General features: G+C 36.5%; 1 protein-coding gene across 4 annotated transcripts in view; it reads right to left on the bottom strand.

Annotated features, from left to right (window-relative positions):
• The window catches only part of robo3 (roundabout, axon guidance receptor, homolog 3 (Drosophila)), a 161,409-nt gene that overhangs the window by 61,603 nt on the left and 74,864 nt on the right, over positions 1-24,942 (bottom strand). For 2 of the 4 annotated variants that reach the window (XM_030154745.1, XM_030154746.1), the window contains exons 7-9: positions 24,423-24,434; positions 6,009-6,133; positions 353-524 (exon numbers count right to left, since the gene is read on the bottom strand). In XM_030154745.1, the coding sequence (XP_030010605.1) occupies positions 353-524; positions 6,009-6,133; positions 24,423-24,434 (309 nt within the window). The remainder of the gene's footprint in view (positions 1-352; positions 525-6,008; positions 6,134-24,422; positions 24,435-24,942) is intronic. The other 2 variants (XM_030154747.1, XM_030154748.1) reach the window with 1 other exon arrangement.

The raw sequence follows: 24,942 nt of genomic DNA, 5'->3' as shown, positions 1-24,942 counted from the left end.
GAGGAAAACCCGTACAAACGCCCTCCTGTGCTGCAACATCGATGGGACACAGAACATGTATTATATAGTAGGATTGTGTATCATGTATGTGTTTTATGTTTTTTGGACTTTGTGTGGCTGCTTCCTCGGCCAGGTCTACCTTGTTAAAGAGATTCCTAATCTCAATGGGACTTCCAAAGGTTAAATAATATTAAAAATAAAATGTACGAGCAGAAACATGCATCCATTAAATATGAACACAGTAAAGGAAATTATTCCACACATAAATAGGTTTTCACTGCTATTTCAGTCTTATTTGTGATCCTGTAATCCCACGCATTTCCTGCCTCTTTTCCTGTGTTTATCCACTCACCACTTTCCACCTCCAGCAGGGCTTTGGTCAGGATGCTGCCGGCCACGCTGATGGCCTGGCAGATGTAGTAGCCAGAGTCTTCAACGTGGACGTCGGCGATGGTCAGCTCGCCGCTTAGAGACACAGAAAACCGACCCGACTGTGTTGGTTCCTGAATGGGGAAGAGCAAGATCTGGAAAAAGAAAAACACAGATACAGATTAGTCTTTCTGTTTAGATGCATCATTCTGCACCATTAACCCATAAAGACCCAAACATCTACCACCGAACAAAACCATCTACTGATCTAAAATGTTTAATACCTGTTGATCCATTAATCCTATCAATACGTGTAAATAATTGGTGTAAAATGCAATTTGTCATCTTTTCATGGTCATCAGACATGACGCATTTGGACGTTAAGAGGCTCCGTAGTGAGAATGGAAACATCATCTTCTACAACCTTGATTCACCAGTAAAACCCATGGAGTTTAGTAAATGACAGTGGATGGAGACATTTGATTCATGTTCAGTTAATGATAGATTTGACTGAAAAAGTCACATTTTTCTCATGTTTTCTCTGTTTTAGATATGATAACCCTCAAATGTAATCTCATCATGACAATTAAAGTACATGATCAGTAAATTGAATACAAGAAAATGCCTGATTTTCACTGAAAAAACACAAAATATAGAGGATAATATTAAGATATATGGCGATAAACCACTTAAGAGAAAAATTCTTCTGGGAACTGCCACAAAATTAACACTGGGTCTTTATGGGTTAAAGCGCAAAAAACAAACAAACAAACAAAAAAAAAAAACATGTAGAACAAACTAGCCACATCAGTGTTAATGTTCAATTAATGATATATTTTATTGAAAAAGTCACATTTTTTTTCATTTTTCTCTGTTTCTGAAATAATAACCCTCAACTTTAATGAACATCTACATGATCAGTGAATTAAATATGGGAAAACACCTGATTTTCATTGAAAAAATGCAAAAATACAGAGAATAATATGCAATAAATGGTGTTAAAGAGCTTAAAAAAGGTTAAATAGAGAGAAAATTTCATTTGGGAAGTGCCACAAAAGTAGCACTGGGTCTTTACGGGTTAAAGAACGACTTGAACTTCTGCCATTACTTAGCAGCAGTAAAATATGTTGGTTTCAGTTAATTCTTCTCCATCAGTTAGGTAATTAACTCGCTATATCTGTTTAAGCTGATTTATTTCTTAATTTTTTTGTATATTTTTAAACAGATTTTCATTAAACTTGGTGGACGGATAAGGTATAAGCCACGGTCAAATCTATTCCATTTTGAAGCAGAACAGAAAATGAAGTGAAAATAGAAAAGCAATAGTATTTTCAGTATATCTCGTATTAAAAGACAAAGTGTGAAAGTGTGAAGAGTCAAAACTAAACAAGCTATGTCAGTGACATCTCATAGCTTTTCCACAGTCGGTTTTTATATGATTTTTTTTTTTTTTTGCAGACATACACAATACCAAATCACAGCGCTCAAGGTAAGAGCTTTTGTGAGCCGGAGTTATCATGTCTGATTATCAAGAGCAGATCCTTCAGCTCAATGGGGAATACAGATATAATAGATGGCTGTTTGGATAAGTGTGTGAATGCAGCGCGAAAAAAAAAAAAAAAAAAAGAGAGACACAGGAGAGCAGTGACTGGCCTTAGAAATACAGATAAACCACAATATTCAATGTCACGTCGGCTTGAACTTGGAGCTCAGGTTTATCTCTTTGTCCGTGTGAAAGAGCAAACGCTATTAAATGAGGGATACATGCAGCAGCAGAAAGGACGAACCGATGCAAACAGTTGTCTCCAATTTAAACATAAGTGCCGCTTTGCTGCCAAAGGTCTATATTGCACGGAGCTACATTGAATTATTGTAGACAAAAACTCATTTCTAGTATCGTTCCTTAGTGAGCTCTCAATATTAAAAACCAAGAACAAATGTGTGTGTCGCGCCGATAGTTTATCTCTTTCATTACACATGCTGTACTTTATTGTAGCTGTTGCATTTGCCCACACAGACACAGAAATGTTCACTGTTCACTTCAGCACAACAAATGTATACCAAAGGGATCAAGGCTAAACCGTTACCCATCATCAAAATGGCTGAAATGTCAAAAGGACATAGGAGACAGCAGGACACTCTTATTGACAGTAGAAAAAAAGGATTCCATTGTTGATAAAAGTAATTAATTTGTCCCTGAACAAAAAATGTAACCTTTTCCAACTTTAAAAAAAGTAAATTATGCACCCATTGCACAAACGTTTCTCCTATGTCCTTTTGACGGAGAAATGTGTTATTACTATACATTAGAGGAGTTGATAATATTATTTTTGTTGTGTTTTTTTTCTCTCTTTTTTGGGGTTTAAAAGGTTTGTAGGTTTGTTGTATATTTTAAAAAAATAAAATAAATTTATTGTGTGTGTGTGGTTCCTTATGTCTAAGTACATGTTTATGTAAATGTGTAATTTAAAAATGAAAAAAAAAAATGGCTGAAATGAACTTGTGCGTTACGATTGTACGCCGGAAGGTCAGCAGATTGCATGACCAAGGATATTATCGTTAATGAAAACTAACGAAATGACGAAAACTAGAATTGAAACAACACTTTCATTGACTGAAATAAATAAAAACTATAATCAAAAGAAAAAACAATAACTAACTGAAACTGTATTGTGTGTTTACAACACTAAGTAAAACGTATGAAAATTATAGATCAAATTCCCTTTCGTTAACGAAAACTAACGAAATGACGAAAACTAGAATTGAAACAATGCTTTCGCTAACTGAAAAAAACAAAAAAACAAAAAAAACGTTAATTAAAAGAAAAAACAATAACTAACTGGAACTGTATTGTGTGCTTACAAAACTAACTAAAACATTTGGAAATTATGGATGAAATTCCCTTCATTTTTGTCTTTGTCAATGTCGGATTGATATGAAATTGATTTATTTCGCTCCAGCAATTTTAGCTGGCGACCCCATCTGTCACTTCTCATCACTTGTCGTTTAGAGTCATCTTGTCTCTTGTCTCTACTGGCAACATGGACACTAGGAAGATAAAAGATATGAAAAAAACTAAAACTAATACCAAAACTAAACTAAAACTAAGCATTTAGAAAAAAAAAGAAAACTAATAAAATTTTTGCAAACCTGCTCTAAAAACTAATTAAAACTAACTGAATTAGAGAAAAAAAAAGTCAAAACTCAATAAAAGTAAACTATAATGAAAAATCCAAAAATATTATAACCTTGCTTATAACCCACGAATATTCAGCATCACCACTTTTTTTTCTCCCTGACCTTTAGCTCTGAATGTGCCCACTTTCATTTTTCATTTCTCCCTGTTAGAGATAGAGAAATAAATCAGTGCTGATAGGATGTGAATTGAATACAATTTCAAGGTAACTATTATATTATAGTATAAAGCTCTGGACAATTTTTTTTTTAAACAATATATCCCACAATGCAATGCAGTTGTGACCACAAACAATGTCAGAGGGTGAACAAAGCCCAGTAGTGTTACAAAGATGCCTGTAGAATGAAGAATATAATAGATACCGACACTAAGTTGTGCTGAGTTGTGTGTGTGCATGTGTGAGTTTAAGTGTGTACATATGATTGTTTACTTGCACTTACACTCTATTATGATTGTTTTTCATTGTAACTATATTATATACCTGTTGTGAAGCACATTGAGTCTGCCTTGTGCATTATCAATAAAACTGAATTGAATTGAACTAAATCCCTATTGTCACACAAGGGATGCAAATTATCGATTAATCCATTAATCATTAGTTGGTTGACCTTATCAATATACTATGTTGCAAATAAATGTTAATTTTAGACGACATTTAGTCTATATAATGTATATAATTATGGATGGAGGCAGAAAAGCCAGGTGTAGATTACCACACAAAGTGAGATTTTTTTTTTTTTTTTCCTTTTAAGTCCAAGGCTGTAAATTAATACTGAACAAACAATAACTCAAACTACGAATTATGAAAGAGCTGCAGCATCTGAAACCGACCACAATGAACATTTGAAAGATAAACAGTACCACAGTGCTTCAGTTTCAGCTTCACAGTTTGTCATGTCTTTTATGTTTGTGATTGTCTCTGTCAAAGTTATTATCGTTAACGAAAACTAACAAAATCACAAAACTAAAACTGTAAAAACATTTTCGTTAACTAAAATAAATAAAAACTATAACTGAAAGAAAAAACAATAACCAACTGAAGCTGTATTGTGTGCTTACAAAACTAACTAAAACGTATACAAATTATGGATAAAATTCCCTTCGTTTTCGTCTTTGTTAATGTCGGATTGATATGAAATCGATTTATGTTGCTCGAGCAATTTTAGCTGGCGGCACCATACAGCGCTTCACGGTCCGTCACTTGTCGTTTACAGTTGTCTTTTCATTCCCACTCTGCCTGCAACATGGAGACTAAAGTTGGGAGAAAGCAGCAGAGTCCTGTATGGGATTTATTTGAGTACTACAGCGAGGAAGATAATAGATATGAAAAAAATAAAACTAATACTAAACCTAAACTAATACTAAGCATTTAGAAAAAACTAAAACTCATAAAAACTAGCAAACCTGCTCTAAAAACTAATTAAAACTGACTGAATAAGAGAAAAAACCTCAAAACTAAATAAAACTAAACTATAATGAAAAATCTGTCAACTCATCTTATATTTTTTATTAGTAAGTTATTATTTTTATCAATTATTAGAAATTTCAGGCGACCCCATTTGAATTCCAGGCGTCCCCACATGAGGTCCCGACCCCAAGGTTGAAAAACACTGGGGTAATATTTGTTGATCTAAGGTTCAATACGTAACATCGGAGTCTTTCTGCTCGTACATGTTGAACCTTTCATCTGTTATTAGCTTTCTCCTTCTCCATATTAATGCTATTATATCATCCTGTAAAACTCGACCTCTAGTTACTGTGAAATAGCCGGAGGGTTCCTGGTATTATACTAAAAATGGCAGCTCCGGTATTATTCCCCCAACATGCTACCCACATACTTCCCTCCCACCCTCCTCCACTTCCTCCATTCTTTCCCATCTTTATCTTTTCCCTCCACTCTTGTTCTCCCTCTCCCACTCACATTCTCCAGGCCTCCTCCAACCTCACTCTCCCTCTTCTAATCTGTACCTGGGAGCCATGCTACAGGCACCCACGCACACTCATCAGGCCTTTCAGCGCATTCCAACAGGCCGCGGTGCTTATGACGCGCACACTTATGCATGCACAGACCCACACACACACATATACTTATATATACACAACAGACCTGTGCAGACTCATGCTTTGGTGAATAATACTCTGCGTGCACGATGGGAAAATTAGGTGTGCATGAATGTGGCTGGATGTGTCACTATGGTGCTAAACTGGTGCACACAGTGATAAAAGCTAATGATGACAGCTGCTAATGCCTGCAGAGTCAAGAACATGGCAGCAAGAGGAGACGCAGATGTCTTTACAGCACATATGTGGTGGTAGCGTTTAAAGAAAATAGACCAGTACGATGTTAAAAAGGCACCAAGGTTTTTTTTTCTCTTTTATAAGTATGAGTATAGAGGATTTTTGTGCCTTCTTTTGATAGTCGAGGACAGAAAAATCGACTTGCCTGGCTGCCTTCTTTCTGCCAGAACACAGCAGGTGGAGGGTTTCCTTTCGTGCCGCAGAGGAAGGTTACGGTGCGACCCGGAGCTGTGATCTGGTCCCGTGGACGGACAACGATCTGAGGGGGCACTGCAGCAAAGAGAAGAAAGAGAAATTAGATCAGAGCCAAGAGCAAGGACCTCGGATCAAAAAAATAAAGCCAGTGCAGAAGAAATTTGATGTTGTAATACCACTGACGGCCACCGGGCTTCAAAAAGAACTGAACTTGCACCGACCTGCCCGAGAACAATATTACTCTTTTTTTGTTTTGTTTTTTTTCCCCAAGAATCAGTCTAGTTAAATGTGTTTTATTTGGACTTTTCAAATAGAAGCTTTTGCTATGTTGCACTATGATTAGCAGGTCTGTAGGAGAAGTTCAGCTTATGTTAATAAATAAAAAGCATTTTTTCCTTCACAACTTGATTGTAGTTGTGGTAAATACACTATTTACCATAATATTAGATAAAATATTTTAACGTCTTCTCATGGCATGTATTATAGTCATGTAATGTATTCTTGTTAGATATAGTGTAACTGACTCAGTATGTAGTCACTGAACCAGGTCAAAGGTGATTATTCATGTGTATTAATAGGAATAAAAAAGATGAATGTGTGTAAAAACAAAATGATTCCAACTTCATGGACAACAGTTTAGGTTCCATTAACAAGCCTGAAAAATTACTTCATTATACAGTACTTTACAGCATACAAAGTTTACAGAGTCAGTAAGATAGCATTTCCAATCTAATCCAATCCAACTTTACTTATGAAGCACTTTAAAACAACCACAGTGGACCAAAAAGCACAATAAAAAATTTATGAAAGCATTAAATAACATTAAAATCAAATAAAAATAGATAAATACAACGAGTTAAAGTATAAAAACAGAAACAAAATATCAACATTGCACGAGTGTTAAAAGGCCAAGGAGAACAGGTGGGTTTAAAGAAGAGATTTAAAAACAGGCAAGGAGAAGCATTTGGCATGAGCTAACCCCTAACCCCTAAAATATGGCTCTGACTCATTGTGTTCCTGTAGCCCCACCCCTTTTGTCCAAATATGTTCACTTTTAGCTCAAAAAAGCTATTTCTTCAAGCGCAACTTTTTCCTTTTTTGCACTTGGGTCAAGGTTATAACAGTTTTGTGGTCAACATTAGCTTTGTTTTCAGGTTTAATTAATTCTTCTTGATAGTTTTCTTAAGTGTGTTTATTACTGTTATGGTTAATTTGAGAGTTTTTTGCTATCTGGGGTTTTCGTCTGGAGAGATATTCAACTTTTAGCTTTCCTCCAAATTTCTCTGCCACGATAACAGATATGTCATGTGTTTTGTCATCTGCTACAGCTAAAAACTGAACAGACTCTTCAAAATACTGAGCTTATGTATGACATAATTCAACAAAGACGTCGTTTTACTTTACTCCAGATAGTTGTGCAAACACACAACACAATGCAGTTTCAATTAGTGTTCGTGCTTTAAATTGTTTCCACTCCAAGTTTCCATGATAAATTTGAGTGTGTTGGTGGTCAGTGCATTGAGTTTAATACAGTGAGAGCAGCAGAGGTGACACTAAGTGCATTAAACTCAGCTCCTGTAGTAACTTCTAAGTGACAGCTCTGCTTTTCATCCACTATTTCCCCACACACATACAGTAAATGTGCCCGGACCAAGACACAGACTCACACACAAACTTGTTTTATTATAGTTGAACATAAAACAAAGCTTTGCACTCGGGCACCGCTGCCACCTCTACACATTATTCACATCATTTGCTGCGTCCTCTCCCCGGCAGACGATGGAGTAACAACATTAGTCGACTGCATCAGCACTTCAAACACTTACAGTTAGGTTACAACTTCAACCGTAAATCAACACTTCTTGATTTTGAAGTCCAGAAAGTCGAGAGAGGTTTTTTTTTCCCTTTGCAAGCAAAGTCAATTTATATTTCTCAATTAACAGAGTTAATGAACACAGTTCATAGAAGAAAATGCAATTCAGCAGGCTCGTGGCAGCTGATAACTCCTGATAAATCACCCAGCTGTTATTCCATTATAAGCTGCCACTTGCTTTTAACCCTCGGTTAACTATGTTCAAATATTCATTATGTCCACACATGCAGCCTAAGACAATAACCGATCATTTATACCTGATGCTACATTTTGTAAGAGTTTCAGGTCTGTCGCGGCCACGGAGAAGAAAAATGCAAAGGCAAAAAGATGATTTTCAATTAATTAATTTACTTAAAAGAAAGAGACAAAATGAGGTCAGGTTATTTTGTTTATACCCATAGGTACATTTCTAAAAACATAAAACCAAGACATGAGCTAACTGTATGATTATTAGCTAAACTCTAACCCCTAAAATATGGCTCTGACCTATTGCGTTCCTCTAGCTCCACCCCTTTTGTCCAAATATGGTCACTTCCACCTCCAACTAGCTAACTATTCCCTCAAGTGCCATTTTTTCCTTCTGTGCACTCGAGTCGAGGTTGTAACAGTTTTGTAGTCAACACTAGTTTTGTTTTCAGCTTTAATTAATTATTCTTAGTAGTTTTCTTAAGTGTATTTATTACTGTTATGGTTATTTTAGAGCTTTTTTTTTTTTTTTTTTTTTTTTTTTTTTTTTTTTTTAAATCTGGGGTATTTGTCAGGGGAGATATTCAACTTTCATGGCTAAAAAAAGAGCTTTTCTCCAACTTTCTTTGCCAGACTTGTCATGTGTTTTGCCATCTGTCGACTATATGATAATAGGATACTATACAATATGATGCAATAAATGTTGAAATTGAAATGCAGATGAGATGCTGTCATCGAAAGGATTTTGATGAGGCACAAAATGAAGACGACATCATAGGTGGGAGATTCTGTAGAAATTAATGAACACATCATGTCAGACCAATAGGGAAATTAAGTTGAGAGAAAGAAAATAAAAAACAGGTGCAAACACCATTATTGATTCTATATAATGGTTCAATTCTTTATCTGTTCCTTCAATTTTCTTGGTGAAAGTATTCGTAGCAAGTCCGTACATCAGTCATTTTTATTTCTGTTTTCTTACTCAAAGGAAATCTGTATGCCGTGCCCATGTGTCATTAACGGAAATAAGGTATTTATCTTCTGTAACAGGCACGTCGCACAATTGTATACTGTATATTCACAGAACTTAAACCAGACACAAAACTAACACCACTGTCATCTCTATGGACGGTTTCCTCTCCACCGTGACCATGTCTTCAAATTCTACATCAATGTTTTGGGTTGCACAACTGTCTTAAACACACACCAGTATCCATAAAAAGAATTGACAGGATTTGATTGAAAAAGATCAGACAATCTGGACGATAATTTGTCAGGGGTTTGGATCTGAGAACGTCCATAAACAATTACATTCTTCTCTAACAGTGCTTTTTTTGGTTGTTTTTTTTTTTACAAAAGTTAGAATTCAGGTCATGTTCTTTGTGGATTAGATATCATTTCAAACATGAACTTGGACCAGAAAAAAGCAAGACCATACATTAAAAGAAAAAAAAGGTAGTATTCTTTACCGTCACTATCGCATTTGTCTCAAAAAGATGTATTCTGTAACCCTATTTCTTTGGCTTTAGTTAATTGAGCTTGCTATAGATCCTATTGGTTCAGCTTCAGGCCACAATAATCAATCTTTTACATTCAGAAAGGCCAGCTGAAAACCCACAGGAGCCTGAATCCAGGTTTGTGGGTCACCTTTCTGATCCGGAGCACCAGGCTAATCACGTCTTTGAGCAGAGTTGGATGGCAGAAGGAAAGAGCTCTGCAAATAAACGGTAGGCAGTCTGCTTTCTCTTTGCTGACGCCACACCATAACCCTCTATGTGTGTGTGCTTTCACACAAACCTCTTTGATTTCTATTGATTTTGCAGCAAGTGACAGGCCTTCCTCCACAGAGGGGGGCTTGAATGCATAATGATGCCCTCCACCAGTCCTAATTGATTTCTCATCTTCCCACCTGATCTCCTGCTTCTCTTTCTTTCTCCGTCTCAATTAGCATCGAAAGACACAAAAGAAAGAGGAAGACAGGGAGGTAGGGAACCTTTCTCCAAAACAGAAAGACAACTAATGGAAGAAAGACGCAAGAGGTGAGACACAGCCAAAGTGATGGGATACTGTGATTTAGCAAGTTTGAACCCAGATTTTCTTTTGATACATTTTAATTTGCACATAGGAAACGCTAACGACACCAACAGAAAAACACACAGCCATGCACATTTCCCTTAACATTACTAACCCCATAAAAACACATCAATGTGGCATCAAATCACAAATGCTGCCTCTTTAAATCTAAGCGCTTTGCTTTCAGTTCCCTGGCTGCAAGTGTTCAAATGCAATCCAACTTCGCTTCAATTTGTCAACCCATAGTAATTACACTTTGAGAAGGGCTTGCTGACATAGCTGCTTTAGCGGAGAGCGATTTCTCTTAGGTTTTGTTAAGAGGGTTATATGAGGAGAAAAATAGCCTATAAATAAACTAATAAAAGGAGAATCGTTGATGGGTCGAGTCAGAAAAATGGGTCAGCACTTTCAGCAGGTGAGTGTCCTGAAAAATCTGACATGAGAGGATTGAGAGTCAGCTCGCCAATCTGCGGAGCTCCCTCTTCGCCACTTGCCGGTCCCCCTTAATCACTCACCTCAGACTAGAGTGCAAGTTTAATTTCATGCCCTGCATACACAGTTTATACCCCGCCTTGGGAATTGCCCAGCTTGTTCTGATCCTAAAGACTGCTTCCACCAAAGGGGCCTTGACACAGCGGGAGGGGATTCACACGTCAACGGCAGAATGAATCACAGCCGTGGGGGCCTTGGCTGAGGGTGGAGGGGTCATGCGTTCTGATCAAACATGTTCAGAATAATAAAGGTCAAAGTGGTTTGGATTTGAACCCCGATGCAAAATTCGGGTCAGTGGCACTGATTGCGGGCAACCTAAAGGACAGGCTTCTTGTCAAGGCTGATGCAAGGCCTGAAATATTTAAGAAATGCAATGCAACACCCATCTCTTATGTAATGCCACTCCACGCTTGCGCTCATGTGATGAGAAAAAACATGTCACAACACCGTGCTAAGCAGGCCACTTGGCGAAAAACCTTGTCAACACCTGAACGCCGCCCCCCCACGCGACTGCCAAAACACCGTAACTTTGACCCAAATACAATGACAGCTAGGAATATTCGCTCCATTAAAATGCCGTTTTTGGTGTTCTACACAGGCCTATCTGGAGAATAACAATGTTTGATTTGAAGAGGGAAGCCGGCACATTGCCTCGGGCTGTAATAAATAATTAGCAATAATGGGTGCACGCGGCGCGACACTGAGCTTTAGATTTAGGGCAGGGAGAAACATTAACATCCTCACATGGGATGGAAACGCGGAGATGGATTGTAACAGAGATGCTGAAATATACATGACAAGAATCTGCAAACAATGGCTGTATGTCATGGAACCATTTGCCAAGCATAATAAGCGCACAGTCGCGGTATGTTTAGTTTTCTGGGCTGCTGGTTTTTAGGTGTAAGAGCCTTAAAATGGACCAGTGATATAAGATTATCAACGCTTTAATGAAATGCAGAACTAGTTTTACAAAACTGAGCCACATAATCTGATAATCAGAGGAGGCATTGTCAGAGAAGTAAATTGGGGGATGTCTAAATAAAGAATGAAACACTTGAGATAGGAATTCAAAGGAGTCTGGAGACTTCTTTCATATGCTTGATATTGCCAGAGCTGGAGAACACACTACAGGGCTAACATGCCAAGAAGGAAGCAAAAATAGATGAGCACTGCGAGTTGAATTTCCATGGCTTTTACGATAAGACTAGTCAAAGTCAAAGGAGGAAAAAGCTGGTGAGTAAGTGTGAAGCGCTCGGTCTCTGTAGATTTTTGTGTCTCGGAGATAAATTTTGCTTCTCAATGCAAACGTTTAAGGTCTTTGGTTTTGGATGAAGATTAGAATAAAAGTTGGATTTGTGGTAGCGATACATGACAGAACATGATACATGACAGAACATGTTCAAGAGCAACTGACCATTCCTTGTAGTGAAAATGTGTCTTAATATTAGAAATAGTCAAATGTAACAGCAATGATAATCGCCTTACTGACACCAGATATTTTGTTAAAGCTTCAGTTTTTCTTTAGAATTTGTATGAACTACATTATAATCCAAGCATTACAAATGTTAGCTGGATGTATACATATTGAGAAAGACAGGCTTATCACAACATAATTTCAACCCACAAATGAAAGATGGACTCATTTACCAGAATTAGAAATTACTCTTGTATGTCTCTTCAAACCACAGAAATATAATTCAATAGTTCTCAGCCAAACATGTTTCATATCATTTGCTTCTGAACCAAAAAATGCAATCACTTCTGTAGTAAAATGAAACTTATGTCAAAGTAATTAAATGTTGTTAATGTTGTTTCTAAGAGCTCCACAGCACAAGTATAAATTGCTTAAGCATTTTGTTTTGACTCAGTAAGCTAGCATTTAGCATTAGCTCACCTCGAAACCCTTGGACTCCTGTAGTTCAGCCCTTTTGTCCAAATATGGTCACTTCAGGCTCCAAAAACCCAATCAGGTGGCAGCCTGATCGCAAACCACTAGCTTAAAAAAAACCTGTCAACTTCTATCGAAATATCTGCTGGTTGTTAAAATGTCTTAAATTAAGCTCTTTATGGTTGAGTTTAGGCACCGAAACACTTGGTTAGGTTTAAAAACAGACACCAGGGCTTGGTTTATTCCAGAAAAAGTCTGTAAAGATGTAATAACAGGAGACTCACAATGTATTCAGTGGTATTCAATTCGTGCCACGGTCTTTTCTGAACCCTAACAATAGTATTTTTAGACTCAGGATGTAAACTTCAGTCTCTTGGGGCCTGGGTTTTTTATATTTACCATCCAAGTCATACCAACTGAGCTAAGAGATTCTTTAATGCATTATGTTGAGAAGATATGTTCATGGAGTTTACTGCTTTATCTGCAAGTCAGGTGTCAGGACTCAAACTTTCACCGACAAGCTCAACAGTGTCATCCAGCACATTAAAGATGTCTCCAAGCTTTTTGACATACGCAACATATTGTGAAATGTTTGCATCTTGGCTGAAGCCTCATACACTACAAACAAAAACTTAAGGATATTTCTTTATTTTTTTGTCATTTTTACCTCCGCCAGGAAGTGTTGTGATCGCTTTGCTTTGTGTGCATGCATGCGTGTTTGTTTGCTTGTTTGTTAGCAAGATAACTCAAAAAGTTATGGACGGATTTTCATGAAATTTTCAGGAAATGTTGATACTGGCACAAGGAAGAAATGATTAAATTTTGGTGGTGATCGGAGGTTGGAGGGGTTTGCCTTCCTTGTGCCGGTATCAACATTTCCTGAAAATTTCATGAAAATCCATCCATAACTTTTTGAGTTATCTTGCTAACAAACAAACAAACAAACACGCATGGGAGGCAGATCTGTCTTGGCGGAGGTCTGCGCTCTCCGAGTGCTTTTCTTGTTGCCATTTGTGAATAAAACTATTGCTGAGTTCCAGGCAACCTGTAACTCGTGTTTTTCCAGCCTTCTACTGGAGAAAAGGCACTGGAATGGCTGTCAAACCTGTGACTTCCCACCTGTGAACTCGTACTAGATCAATGTACTCCAAGTTCCAACGTCATATAGCAATGGCGGCCCCCGTGGATACGGTGTTTATGCAAATTGTTTATGAAAATAAGGTATTGTTCTGACATTATTTATCTGCAAATGTTCTGCATAATCAGCAGCTACTCTAGTTTGTAGTCCATTGAGTGCCAGAATAAACAAGAAAAGTACTTGGAGAGCGCAGACCTCTGCCAAGACAGACCTGCCCCCCCCCCCCCCCCCCCCCCCCATCACCACCAAAATGTAATCATTTCTTCCTTGTGCCGGTATCAACATTTCATGAAAATTTCATGAAAATCCGTCCATAACTTTTTGAGTTATCTTGCTAACAATCAAACAAACATGCACGCACACAAAGCAAAGCAATCACAATACCTCCTGGCGGAAGTAATTAATACCAAATACGTATCCAAATATACAAATAACATAACATAAAAAGTATAACAGCTTCTCTTGCCTTATGCACCATTTTCCTCCTCTGTTTCCCTCAAATAAGCAAAGAACAAACACCTTCAGTAACAGAAATGATTGTAAATGAGCATAACATACGGTCCACCATGCTGGTTTGTTTACATCTAACTACCACAATTCCTTGCACTCACGCAGTTTGGCGTGATTTGCCTGAAACATTACAAAGTCATGAGTCGTGGTTTGAAGTTGTGACTTACAGTACAGGCCCAAAAAATGGCCTGGAATGCAGCATTTGTCTGGTCATTAAAAGAAATGTGTTTCAATTCAGTTCACACAAAAAAAGTAAAAAGCGCTATGCAAGAATCCCAACTGAAAAAACAGCCCAAAAATTACAAATATCCTTAACTTTTTCTTTGTAGTGTATATCTGTTGTCTGCCTTTGTCATGCAGTGCACAGGATAAAATGGCTTATATCTGGTCCAGTACAATGTCATCTAATCCCTGCTTTAGTGGGGCTTTCCTGGAGGAACGTCGTCAAATGAAAGATCATCACAAATAAAGTAAAGCAGACAAATGTTCGGACCGGCTCAGCTAACCACATGCTGTGCTCCTACTTACAAAGATCAGAGTGTGCGATTTGTTCCGCCGCTCTTGTCTATGAACGCAGCGTGTTGCTCAATCACGTCACAGAGGCAGACAAAATGCTTTACAACCAAAGCATCTTACCTCCCCGTCTCCCACTGCCTGCTCTCTTGACGTGTGATTTGCACCAACATACTGAAGCTATCAAACACTGCGAACAGAATTGTATACAAACACACAAATGCGCACACACACAATCCCAGCAGGAGTTCCTCAGGGGCTTGGATGTGACAGGCAGCTGTCACAGTCCCACGCTGATGCAGACGCTACGTTTCGCACACGTACGCTTGAGTAAACACATTCTCACGCCGCCGCCGCTGCTATTCCTACATGAATCTACTTTGCCTTGTCTTATATATAACACCCCCCCCACTCTCTCACACTCAAAATATAAACACACACACTTTTTTTTTTCCCTTCCCGACACTGTTTCTATGCTTAAATGAAGATTGAGGATGAGGGTATTTCCTATGCATAATATATTACAGCTTGATCATAATTGATCTATGCTTTTATTAAATTTGAAGTTACACTCTATGCCCAGAACTCCAGCCTATTTAGTGAACATCAATATGTATCAACTGAAATGCTGGGATGACTTTAAATGCACCAAAACAGAGTCCTGAAACACTTTTCTTGTGTGATTCGGAGACACCCACCCTCAGGCAAGTTCCCCTCTTACAGGATACATAAAAGAAAAAATTCAATCTGTATGAAATGCAAAACAGAAATCTCCATTCTGTCTGTCCATATAATACTTAAAACAAAATGTGCCATCGACACTAGTGTCAACTTGAACCATAAAACTATTTTGTCTGCATATATTTGCAAGGAAGACGCCAAACGCATCTGAGCATTTTGTCTGTATCCGAAGCGCTCATTATCTTCAAGGTTTCTGCACTGAATGATAAACATTTTCTAAGGACTGTACTGTTTGTTTCATGTTGTCTAATAGCACCTTACACTCCTTCTCTTTGCACCTTATCAACATATTACAAATGGGCCGCAACACTTTCTCCATCTGCCAAAAACTGAACTGTGTCATCTTTTAAACAAAAAAATACTTATTTCATGCAACATTTGGGAATGTCTGTTAAGGTTAGAGAGGATTAAAGTAATGAACTCAACAGGAGGCAGTTCCAGTGTGTGTTATTCACTGTTATCTGCAGTTGTAGCATGCATCAAAGACAAAAAAAAAAAAGACTTCTGGAAAAAAGTCAGGGAGGCAGCGAGACCTAGCACACAGCATGGTAACATTTCAAGTATTTAGCTGAAATTCAACAATTCAGTTGTTTCACTTGGTAAAATACCGTCACATTAGACTCAACAGATAATCTGTTGAACATCACTGACTTTTTCACCCTTTTGTCTTTTCTCTGCAATTTTACAAACGCTTTGTAAAGTTTTTGCAAGTAGACTGTCCAAATAAAGTGTTACTGAAGGCTTTGGTCATCTTGCATACTGTATTTCATCAATGGGGAAAAGTGCCAACATTTTTGGCAATAAATGCTGAAGTATACGTTGAGGAAAACATGCAACTTTCAAGCACACAGGACTCTTTGCCTTAGTGACAAAAATCCTAAAATGGTAACAGTCAGAGGTGTCAAGTAACGGAGTACAAATACTTCATTACCTTACTTAAGTAGAAATTTTGGTTACCTATACTTTACTGGAATAATTATTTTTTAGCCAACTTTTTACTTCTACTCTTACTTTTTAAAAATAGCCTTCTTAATCGTATTTCATTCTGACTTGTCATCATTCAAAGAAAAAAAAAAAAACTGTCCAGATAAATGGCGCCATCCGGATAAAGTGAATTTGATTGTTGTTGGATGAGAAGTATAAATATATACCATTCCGACACCCTCTTGGTTTGCACGCGATCCATCACATCTGACATTTTTGCACCATTCCAATACTTATATTCAACTAGTCATCATATCTTCCGCTCCATGAAACACGTTAATGCTCAGAAGTAAACATATATGGTTCTTTAATACATTTGCATTGGACTAAAATGCATTCATTTTCAATGGGCATATATGTGGCTGAAACAGGTTGACTAGTGCATCCTAAATTTTTCAACATTAACATTTTAGATGCATAAAAACATGCACCACACAATTCCTGAACAGTTTTTACCCCACAGCCATAACCACACTGAACAATGGACTCAACCACTGAAGTATAGACATTTTTAATTGCACTATTTTGCACATTGCACTGCATACATTGGCACTGATGTGTGTGTGATGTATTGCTGTGTGATAAATGAATGGATGTTGATATGTGAGTGATGCATATTTTGTTTTTATTATCTATTTTTATAGTTATTATCACTATTTATTACTCTTACTATTTATGAGTCCGCATCCTACGTATATTTCATTGTGCATTTTGTAGAATGACAATAAAATATCTTATCTTTATAATAACATTATAGTCATTATGGCCTTTAGAAAAATGTTTTTGGGGAGGTGGGATAGTGCACTATAGGCCCCTCCCCTGTGGCACCGCCTAAGCTTTTGTCCTAATTTTTTCCCTTACATTTACTTTTATACTTAAAGTCGTTTTGAAACCTGTACTTTTACAAAAAGCTTGAGTTGATACTTTAACTTCTACAGAAGTCTTTTTAAACTCTAGTATCTATACTTCTCCCTGAGTAACGAATGTGAATACTATTGACACCTCTGGTAACAGTAGAGAGCAGCAACAAAATTTGCTGCTAGAGGAAAACTGAATCATTCATGCTAATTTCTAATCTGAAATCAGAATTTCTCCTGCATATCCCGAATTTGAGACAATAAAATGTTAAAAAAAACACACTTTCCTGTCTTTCCTTTTATGCTATATTCACCAATCTGATGGTAATCCATGCCAAATAGGTCAAATTTACTTGTAGATAGAATAAACTGAAGTATCAGAGCCCATCATCCCATCATCTCTGCCTCTTGTTCTTATGGTTGTCACAGTTTCCCACTGTGAAACCAACAGTAATCCTCATTATGTTTGGGCTGAAGCACCTTGGTATGCGGTTTCCATTTCAGAAATATCCGAACGAGACCATTCAACTGTTCATCACTTACATCGCACAAACTGAAACTGGAGGGAAAATAAAGTTGAGTGGAGGGAATTGATTTCAAGTTACATTCTGTTGCACATCTGCCAAAAGGCTTTCAGCATAAACTCAACTAGATCATGATTTGTGGCTCTACGGTTATACAGAAAATTAAATCCTAGCTGTTAAATCTAGGGCTGTGCTTTGATTGGATAAGGGATCACCAATGAGTTCTCCAATCTGGATCCAATGAAAATACCACCACACTGCAAAAAGCAAAATCTTACCAAGTGCATTTTTCTCATTTCTAGTCAAAATATCTCATCACCCCTAAAATAAGACATAACATAACTGGCAGATTTTTTTGCTTGAATTAAGCAAAAAAAAAAAAAAAAAAACAACTAGAAAAAAGCAAAAAAAAAAAATCTGCCATGGGAACAAGTGAAAATTATCTTGGTAAGATTTCTTTAAATAAGATTTTCAAGATCTATTGTCAAAAAATAAGTTCTTATATCTCACTGACAAGTTACTCTTTAGGTGATTATGTCTTATTTTAAGTGTGAGGAGATATTTTCACTAGAAATGACAAAAATACACTTGGTAAGATTTAGATTTTTGCAGTGCATTCAGTTTTGCATGACTTTGGACTGAACCAAATTGTTCTTACAGGCATTGAAAGTGTCTGTATTTTGATAATTTAGAGTTTATAGAAGTGAAACACTGATGTGATAACCTGGACATAATATGGGTAAATTCTGATTTCAGATTTAGAATCAGCCAACCTGATTTAGTCAAAAATCTGGTATTTTCTCTGGAAAGACTAAGATTTTATATTAACTATCAGAAGGACATCTTTACAGCATAGTTCGGAAAAGTGTTGGAATATCTGGGAACTCAGACTGCAACGACCTGAAATAGATTTATTATGGACTTTTGAGATCATCGCTGTGGACATATTTTGGATCTGCTATATATTTCATATAACCTGTATGCACTGTGCTGGACTGTATAATTTTGAAAATGTTCAATAAAAACAATGTTAAAAAAAAAAAAAAACAAAATCAGGTTTTTTTCTCCCAGTAGCAAAATCCTTGTTGACTACTGTTATCACTGATTTGTAGCTTTGGAAATAATTACCAGAACAAAATTCAATATAACAACATGACCTTTAGATATTCTGTTTTTAGAGGATTACTTGTTTCTGGATTGCTTTTTAGCATCCGATGTTCTTCATTTATATGCTGAATGTTATTGAGAAAATGTTTTTACTATCATTTCAATGCAGACAATTTCAAGTGTTTATTAAATTTGTGAAGAAAACTTTTCAAGCGTGGTTTTGCCAGATTTGGCGTCACATTTACAGAACAGAAATCGCCAATGGCTTTCTAAGTCACATTTAAGACTAACATTGACTTTTTGTCACAGTCGTCTAATAATTATTCCCAAAGCTGTGAATGTGGGGTAAGAGGATAAGCAGAAAGAGCTCATGCAACATCAACTTTACACATGCTCATTGAATTAGAATGAGAATGAACATACAGACCTACAGTATCTGATAAAGCACCTGTTTCCTGGTCGCAATACTGTACCTTCTGTTTGATCATTTTACTCACTGATCCATTTACCACTGAAAATGTAAAAAAATTGTATTTGGCTTCAAACAAGACCAGATGGGTTTTCAAGAGTGAGCAAGGTCACTTTAGAGCCTTGCCCCCCCTGTAGAGACAGGATTGGCGTGACCCAGTTTAATCACCATCTTTGGCTTTTGTCTACCCTTTTCCTCTCAGGTTGTGCTGATCATCATCAAATATGTTTAATATGCAGGTGGAGAAGCAGGTTGAGCATTCGAATCGGCCGGTTTGTTATCCTGACTTATGTCATGATAGGAAACGAGTAACGCGAGCTGTTTTCAAATGTGCATTCAACTGAGTCCGCGCTTAAAATAAAAAGCAGCTCCATTGGATGAAAATAAAAATGTTTAGATGTTTTTGGCCTGAAGATTGTTTTGCGGCATTCAGTGGAACATTTTTCACCAACAGATTGCCAATTAATTTTGGTAACTGGGCACTTCACAGCCAACTACCTATCCTAATAAACTGTGTGGAAAAAGATTAATTCATTTCACAGTGAGTGAACAGCAAAACAAGTCGCTTTGTGTTGTGCCGTATCGTGTATGCGAACCTTGAAATTCTTGTTTTTTTCCTAAAAGTTCTGCGAGTAAAGTTCTGCTCATAACTCAACGGTCACCTCTTTGATGCCTGCACAGGCTAATAACAATAAAAGACTCCATACTGAAGTTAATAAGTAGCTATAATTACGTCTAGTGTGTAGATTGGATGCATTTTCCCAGCTTTTATTCCATCCTCTGCTGCGGAGAACTGTATCTCTAATGGTGCTGAATGTGCTGATGCCCTCTGTAAATGTGTGTCAAAGCTTAAAAGGGTTTTCCATCACATTCTATTGTCCCTGCCCACGCACATGTGAAGCAACTAAAAAGCAAAATGCGTTGAAATGTTGCAACAAAAGCATGAAGCTCAATATATGAAAGACTGGAAACAACGACCATAGTTTGTTCAACGGCCTGATCACAATCAAGGTGTACAAGTATATTTGCATCAGTTATTAATCAGTATTGCAAAAAGATACCCCCAAAACCATTCCTAAAATTTTTCTTTGGCCATCTTATTACTAGATCTTGCAATCCTCCAAATGTGAAGAAAATCGGATCAAAACTGATAAAATGGCGACCCAATGAGCGTGAAAACGTGCACGATTTTATTGTTATGAGAGAGCAAAATTGTTGTACATAATGTTTTGTAACACAATAAATAATTACTACTCAACTCCTGTGTCTTTTTTATTACAAAATATACCCATCACATTGTTTTTTATTTATTGATCATTTTTGTTGAACAGCTGTTTGATTATCAATTCTTATTTTCAGTATGAAGACAATCAACCATTTTGTTCTGAAAACCCTTCTTTTACAGCCCTTTAACTGTAATAATAGAATAGGAACCTGTTATTTAAGTATTATTATGACTACATATGCACAACTAGACAGATTTTGGTCTGCTCCCTGGCTGCAAAAAATTTGGTAACAATGTGTCAAACGGATGTTTACGTCGAACCGCATGTTTTCAATGGCACGTTGTTCACCAAAATTCATGTAGTGTCTATACATCAATATACTTCCATCAATAATATGGCGTATATGCCTTATAGATATATTGTTATAACTTGTTCATGAATGTTTATTTCCTCCTGTACCAGGAAGACTTAGTTACAGATCTAACAGAGATGTGATCATGTGGTAAGCCAGATTTCCATTCTAATCTTGTAGAGTCCGTACACCAAGTAGTGTCCGTACACCATATCAAAATATGTGGGTCTACTTTTATTGTTTCTGTCAATATATGGAATTTTTCAGCACGCATGCTTTGGACATGACATCTATGCAATAAACAATGCATGATTATCCTGAGTGCTGAAACATTTGTATATCTTTGTAGGTATTAAATATGGAGGCTATTAGGCTGGAATGTCCGTACACCCAATAATTTCTGATTTGACAGGGGTGCAAGCCTGTGAAATTTTTAGTAGACACTATAATACAAAAATATTTTGGACTTTAAAAGTGAAATATCAGACAAATAAAATGGCCTGTCTGATTTTCTGATAGAGCATTATTATTTTTTATCTATAAGTGCACCCTTTCTGGTACCCTTGATTGTGATCAGGCCGAAGACCATACTTTGTCCAAACACACACACACACACAAACTTCTATTTGCTGTGTTATATTCAATCCTCTGGAAACCCTTCATTTACGCTGCTTCTACTCAATTTTTTTGGGCTAAAACAAACAGTCCGGCAGCTGATTTATTGGACACCTGTGAGGAATTTCCACTCCTTTCCTCAATTACACGTTTGTCTTCCAGGAACGCCGATGAAAAGCCCTCGCACTGTAATATGCAGCTCTGAAAAAACAATATTTTTCCTTCCACAGCAGAAGGTCTATTTTTGTGACTTTATTTTTCTTTGGCACGACAAAAACACGCATCCAGCACTGCCGTTTCATTCCCAGCCACCCCTGATTCTAACACAAATAGGTTCATCATCACACGTGAGGAGAAACATCTCATACCAAAGTAGATCGGCGTTACATGAGCGAGGTGCTTTTACTCGGTTTTAGCTGAGACGCCTTTCTGTCGAAGCAGAGGCGTTAAAACTGCTATTTTTCAAAGTGCAGAGGCAGTTTTTTAAAACAGAAAATTAAATTGTCACAACATGTGTGAGCAATCGCCATATGAGTGAAGCTCTATTATGTTGTGTCAATTCATTTTCCAGTCTGAGGGAAATGCAGGCTTTTATCCACTCTACTTCTCTTTCATTGCAGGCTAGGAGTGTTTCCACATTAAGACTGCGAAAAGTGTTTGAGGTATTTACAAAGAATTTCTCACCAAAGAGGTCGTTCATTCTCAGACAAACACACACACATACACACACATATATAACTATATGAAAAAAAAAGATGTGGACATGTTGAATTCAGGTATTTCTTTTCTAACAGGAGTTATAAAGAAATATTGATGTTTATAAACTAAATGGACAAAAATATTGGGACACATCCTGTCTACAGCTGTAAAATGTCCTGGTCATGCTGATTTAAGACATAAACATCAATATTTCCTTAAAGTTTAATGGGAGATTTTTCTTCCTAAGTGAGATGTGAAGAACGTAGATTGTTAATTGTGGTAGAAAATTATTATTTATAGTCAGAGCATGAAAAACATTTTAGAAGTTTAGAGGTAGAACATTAAAAATCATAGTCATGGATATAAAAAAACAAAAAAAACACAATGATGAGAGAAATTAAGTAAAAACCATCTTTGAAGCATTATTACATAGCTTATCATGTTTATAAACAATATAGACAAAAATATTGGGACACATCCTGTCTACAGCTGTAAAATGTCCTGGTCATGCTGATTTAAGACATAAACATCAATATTTCCTTAAAGTTTAATGGGAGATTTTTCTTCCTAAGTGAGATGTGAAGAACGTAGATTGTTAATTGTGGTAGAAAACTATTATTTATAGTCAGAGCATGAAAAATATTTTAGAAGTTTAGAGGTAGAACATTAAAAATCATAGTCACGGACATACAAAAAAAAAAAAAACAATGATGAGAGAAATTAAGTAGAAACCATATCTGGGGCATTTTGGAAGCAAAGATAATTTAAATAAAACTAACCACTTCAATGCAATGATATTTATCACAAAATAAAACTATATTATGACATTTGTCATTGCTTTGTCTCCCAGACCACTGTTAGAAAAGAAACACCTGAATTCAATGTGTCCCAATACTTTTGTCCATATATTATCCCTGTGATTTCAGCAATTTGTTCCCTCTGGTATTTTTATGAACCAAGAAAGTTACCGTGCGGAACATTTACTTTCTTCACACCTCACTTAGGAAGAAAAATCTCCTGTTAAACTTTAAGGAAACATTGAAGTTTCTAAAGCATATGGACAAAAATATTGGGACACATCATGACTACAGCTGTAAGATGTCCTGTTCATGCTGATTTGATGTAAAAACATTAATATTTCCTTAAAGTTTAATGGGACAGTTTTCATCCTAAGTGAAATGTGAAGAAAGTAGATGGTTAGATATGGTAGAAAATTATTATTTACAGTCAGAGCATGAAAAATATTTTAGAAATTTAGATGTAGAACATTAAAAATCATAGTTATGGATGAAAAAAAAATCAATTATGAGAGAAATTAAGTAAAAACCATCTATGAGGCATTTTGGAAGCAAAAATAACAATTTTTAAAGAAAACAAACCAATGCAATTCGATTATATTTATCACAATATAAAAGTATACCATTACATTTGTCATTGTTTTGTGTCCCAGGCCCCCTGAATTCAACGTGTCCCAATACTTTTTTCCATATATTATCCCTGTGATTCCAGCGATTTGTTCCCTCTGGTATTTTTATGAACCAAGAAAGTTACAGTGTGAAACATTTACTTTTTTCACATCTCACTTAAGAAGAAAAATCTCCCATTAAACTTTAAGGAAATAATGACGTTTCTAAAGTATATGGACAAAAATATTGGGACACATCATGACCACAGCTGTAAAATATCCTGTTCATGCTGATTTGAGATATAAACATCAATATTTTCTTAAAGTTTAATGGGAGATTTTTCATCCTAAGTGAAATGTGAAGAAAGTAGATGGTTAGTTGCGGTAGAAAATTATTATTTACAGTCAGAGCATGAAAAATATTTTCGGAATTTAAAGGTGGAATATTTCAAATCATTGTCATGGATAAAAAAGAAAAAAAATCAATGTTGAGAGGAAATAAGTAAAAAGCATATCTGAGGCCTTTTGGAAGCAAAGATAACTATTTAAACCAAACTAAACAATGCAATACAATGATATTTATCACAATATAAAACTATATTAAAATATTTGTCATTATTGAACTGATGAAACACCTATACTCAACATGTCCCAATAGTTTTGTCCATATAGTGTATATGCATGCAAAGATGGGATGAAATGGTATACTTACTAAATGGACCGACTGCGATGGGGTGATGCAGAAAAGCGATGGCAAAAGGAAAAGAGGAAAAGAAAAGATGAATGAGGATGAGATGACGATGAATGGATGATATATTTGGACAGGTCGGAGTGAAACTCACAGGAAAACCGCAAACACTCGTCTGTATTTCAAATGAATACTCAGACAAATTGGAGCGCCTGAATGTGAAAGGACTGAGCTCAAAGTGGAAGCTATGGAAATGAAACGGTCCCGGAGGAGAGGTTAGCAGTAGGAGGTGGAATAATGAACCCGACGTGTGTAGAAAGGTCCAGACTGATCCGAGGGTTTTAGAAATAAACATCTCCCCTCATGTTTGTGCACTGGGTCTGCATTAAAATACAATCTGCTAATGGAAATAACCTTTTCAACCTTATTTTACATGAGTTAAACTTGTCTATATGAATTATAATAAATGGATTAGAATGGATTTATTTTTCTTGTCTTTCACTTTGGCTTTTCACTTGAATTTAGTTTTAGTGTATTCTACCCA

This window comes from Sphaeramia orbicularis, chromosome 14 (assembly GCF_902148855.1).
Source record: "Sphaeramia orbicularis chromosome 14, fSphaOr1.1, whole genome shotgun sequence".
NCBI lineage: Eukaryota > Metazoa > Chordata > Actinopteri > Kurtiformes > Apogonidae > Sphaeramia > Sphaeramia orbicularis.
The sequence above is the reverse complement of the archived record's forward strand: the minus strand, read 5'-3'. Positions and strand labels throughout refer to the sequence as shown.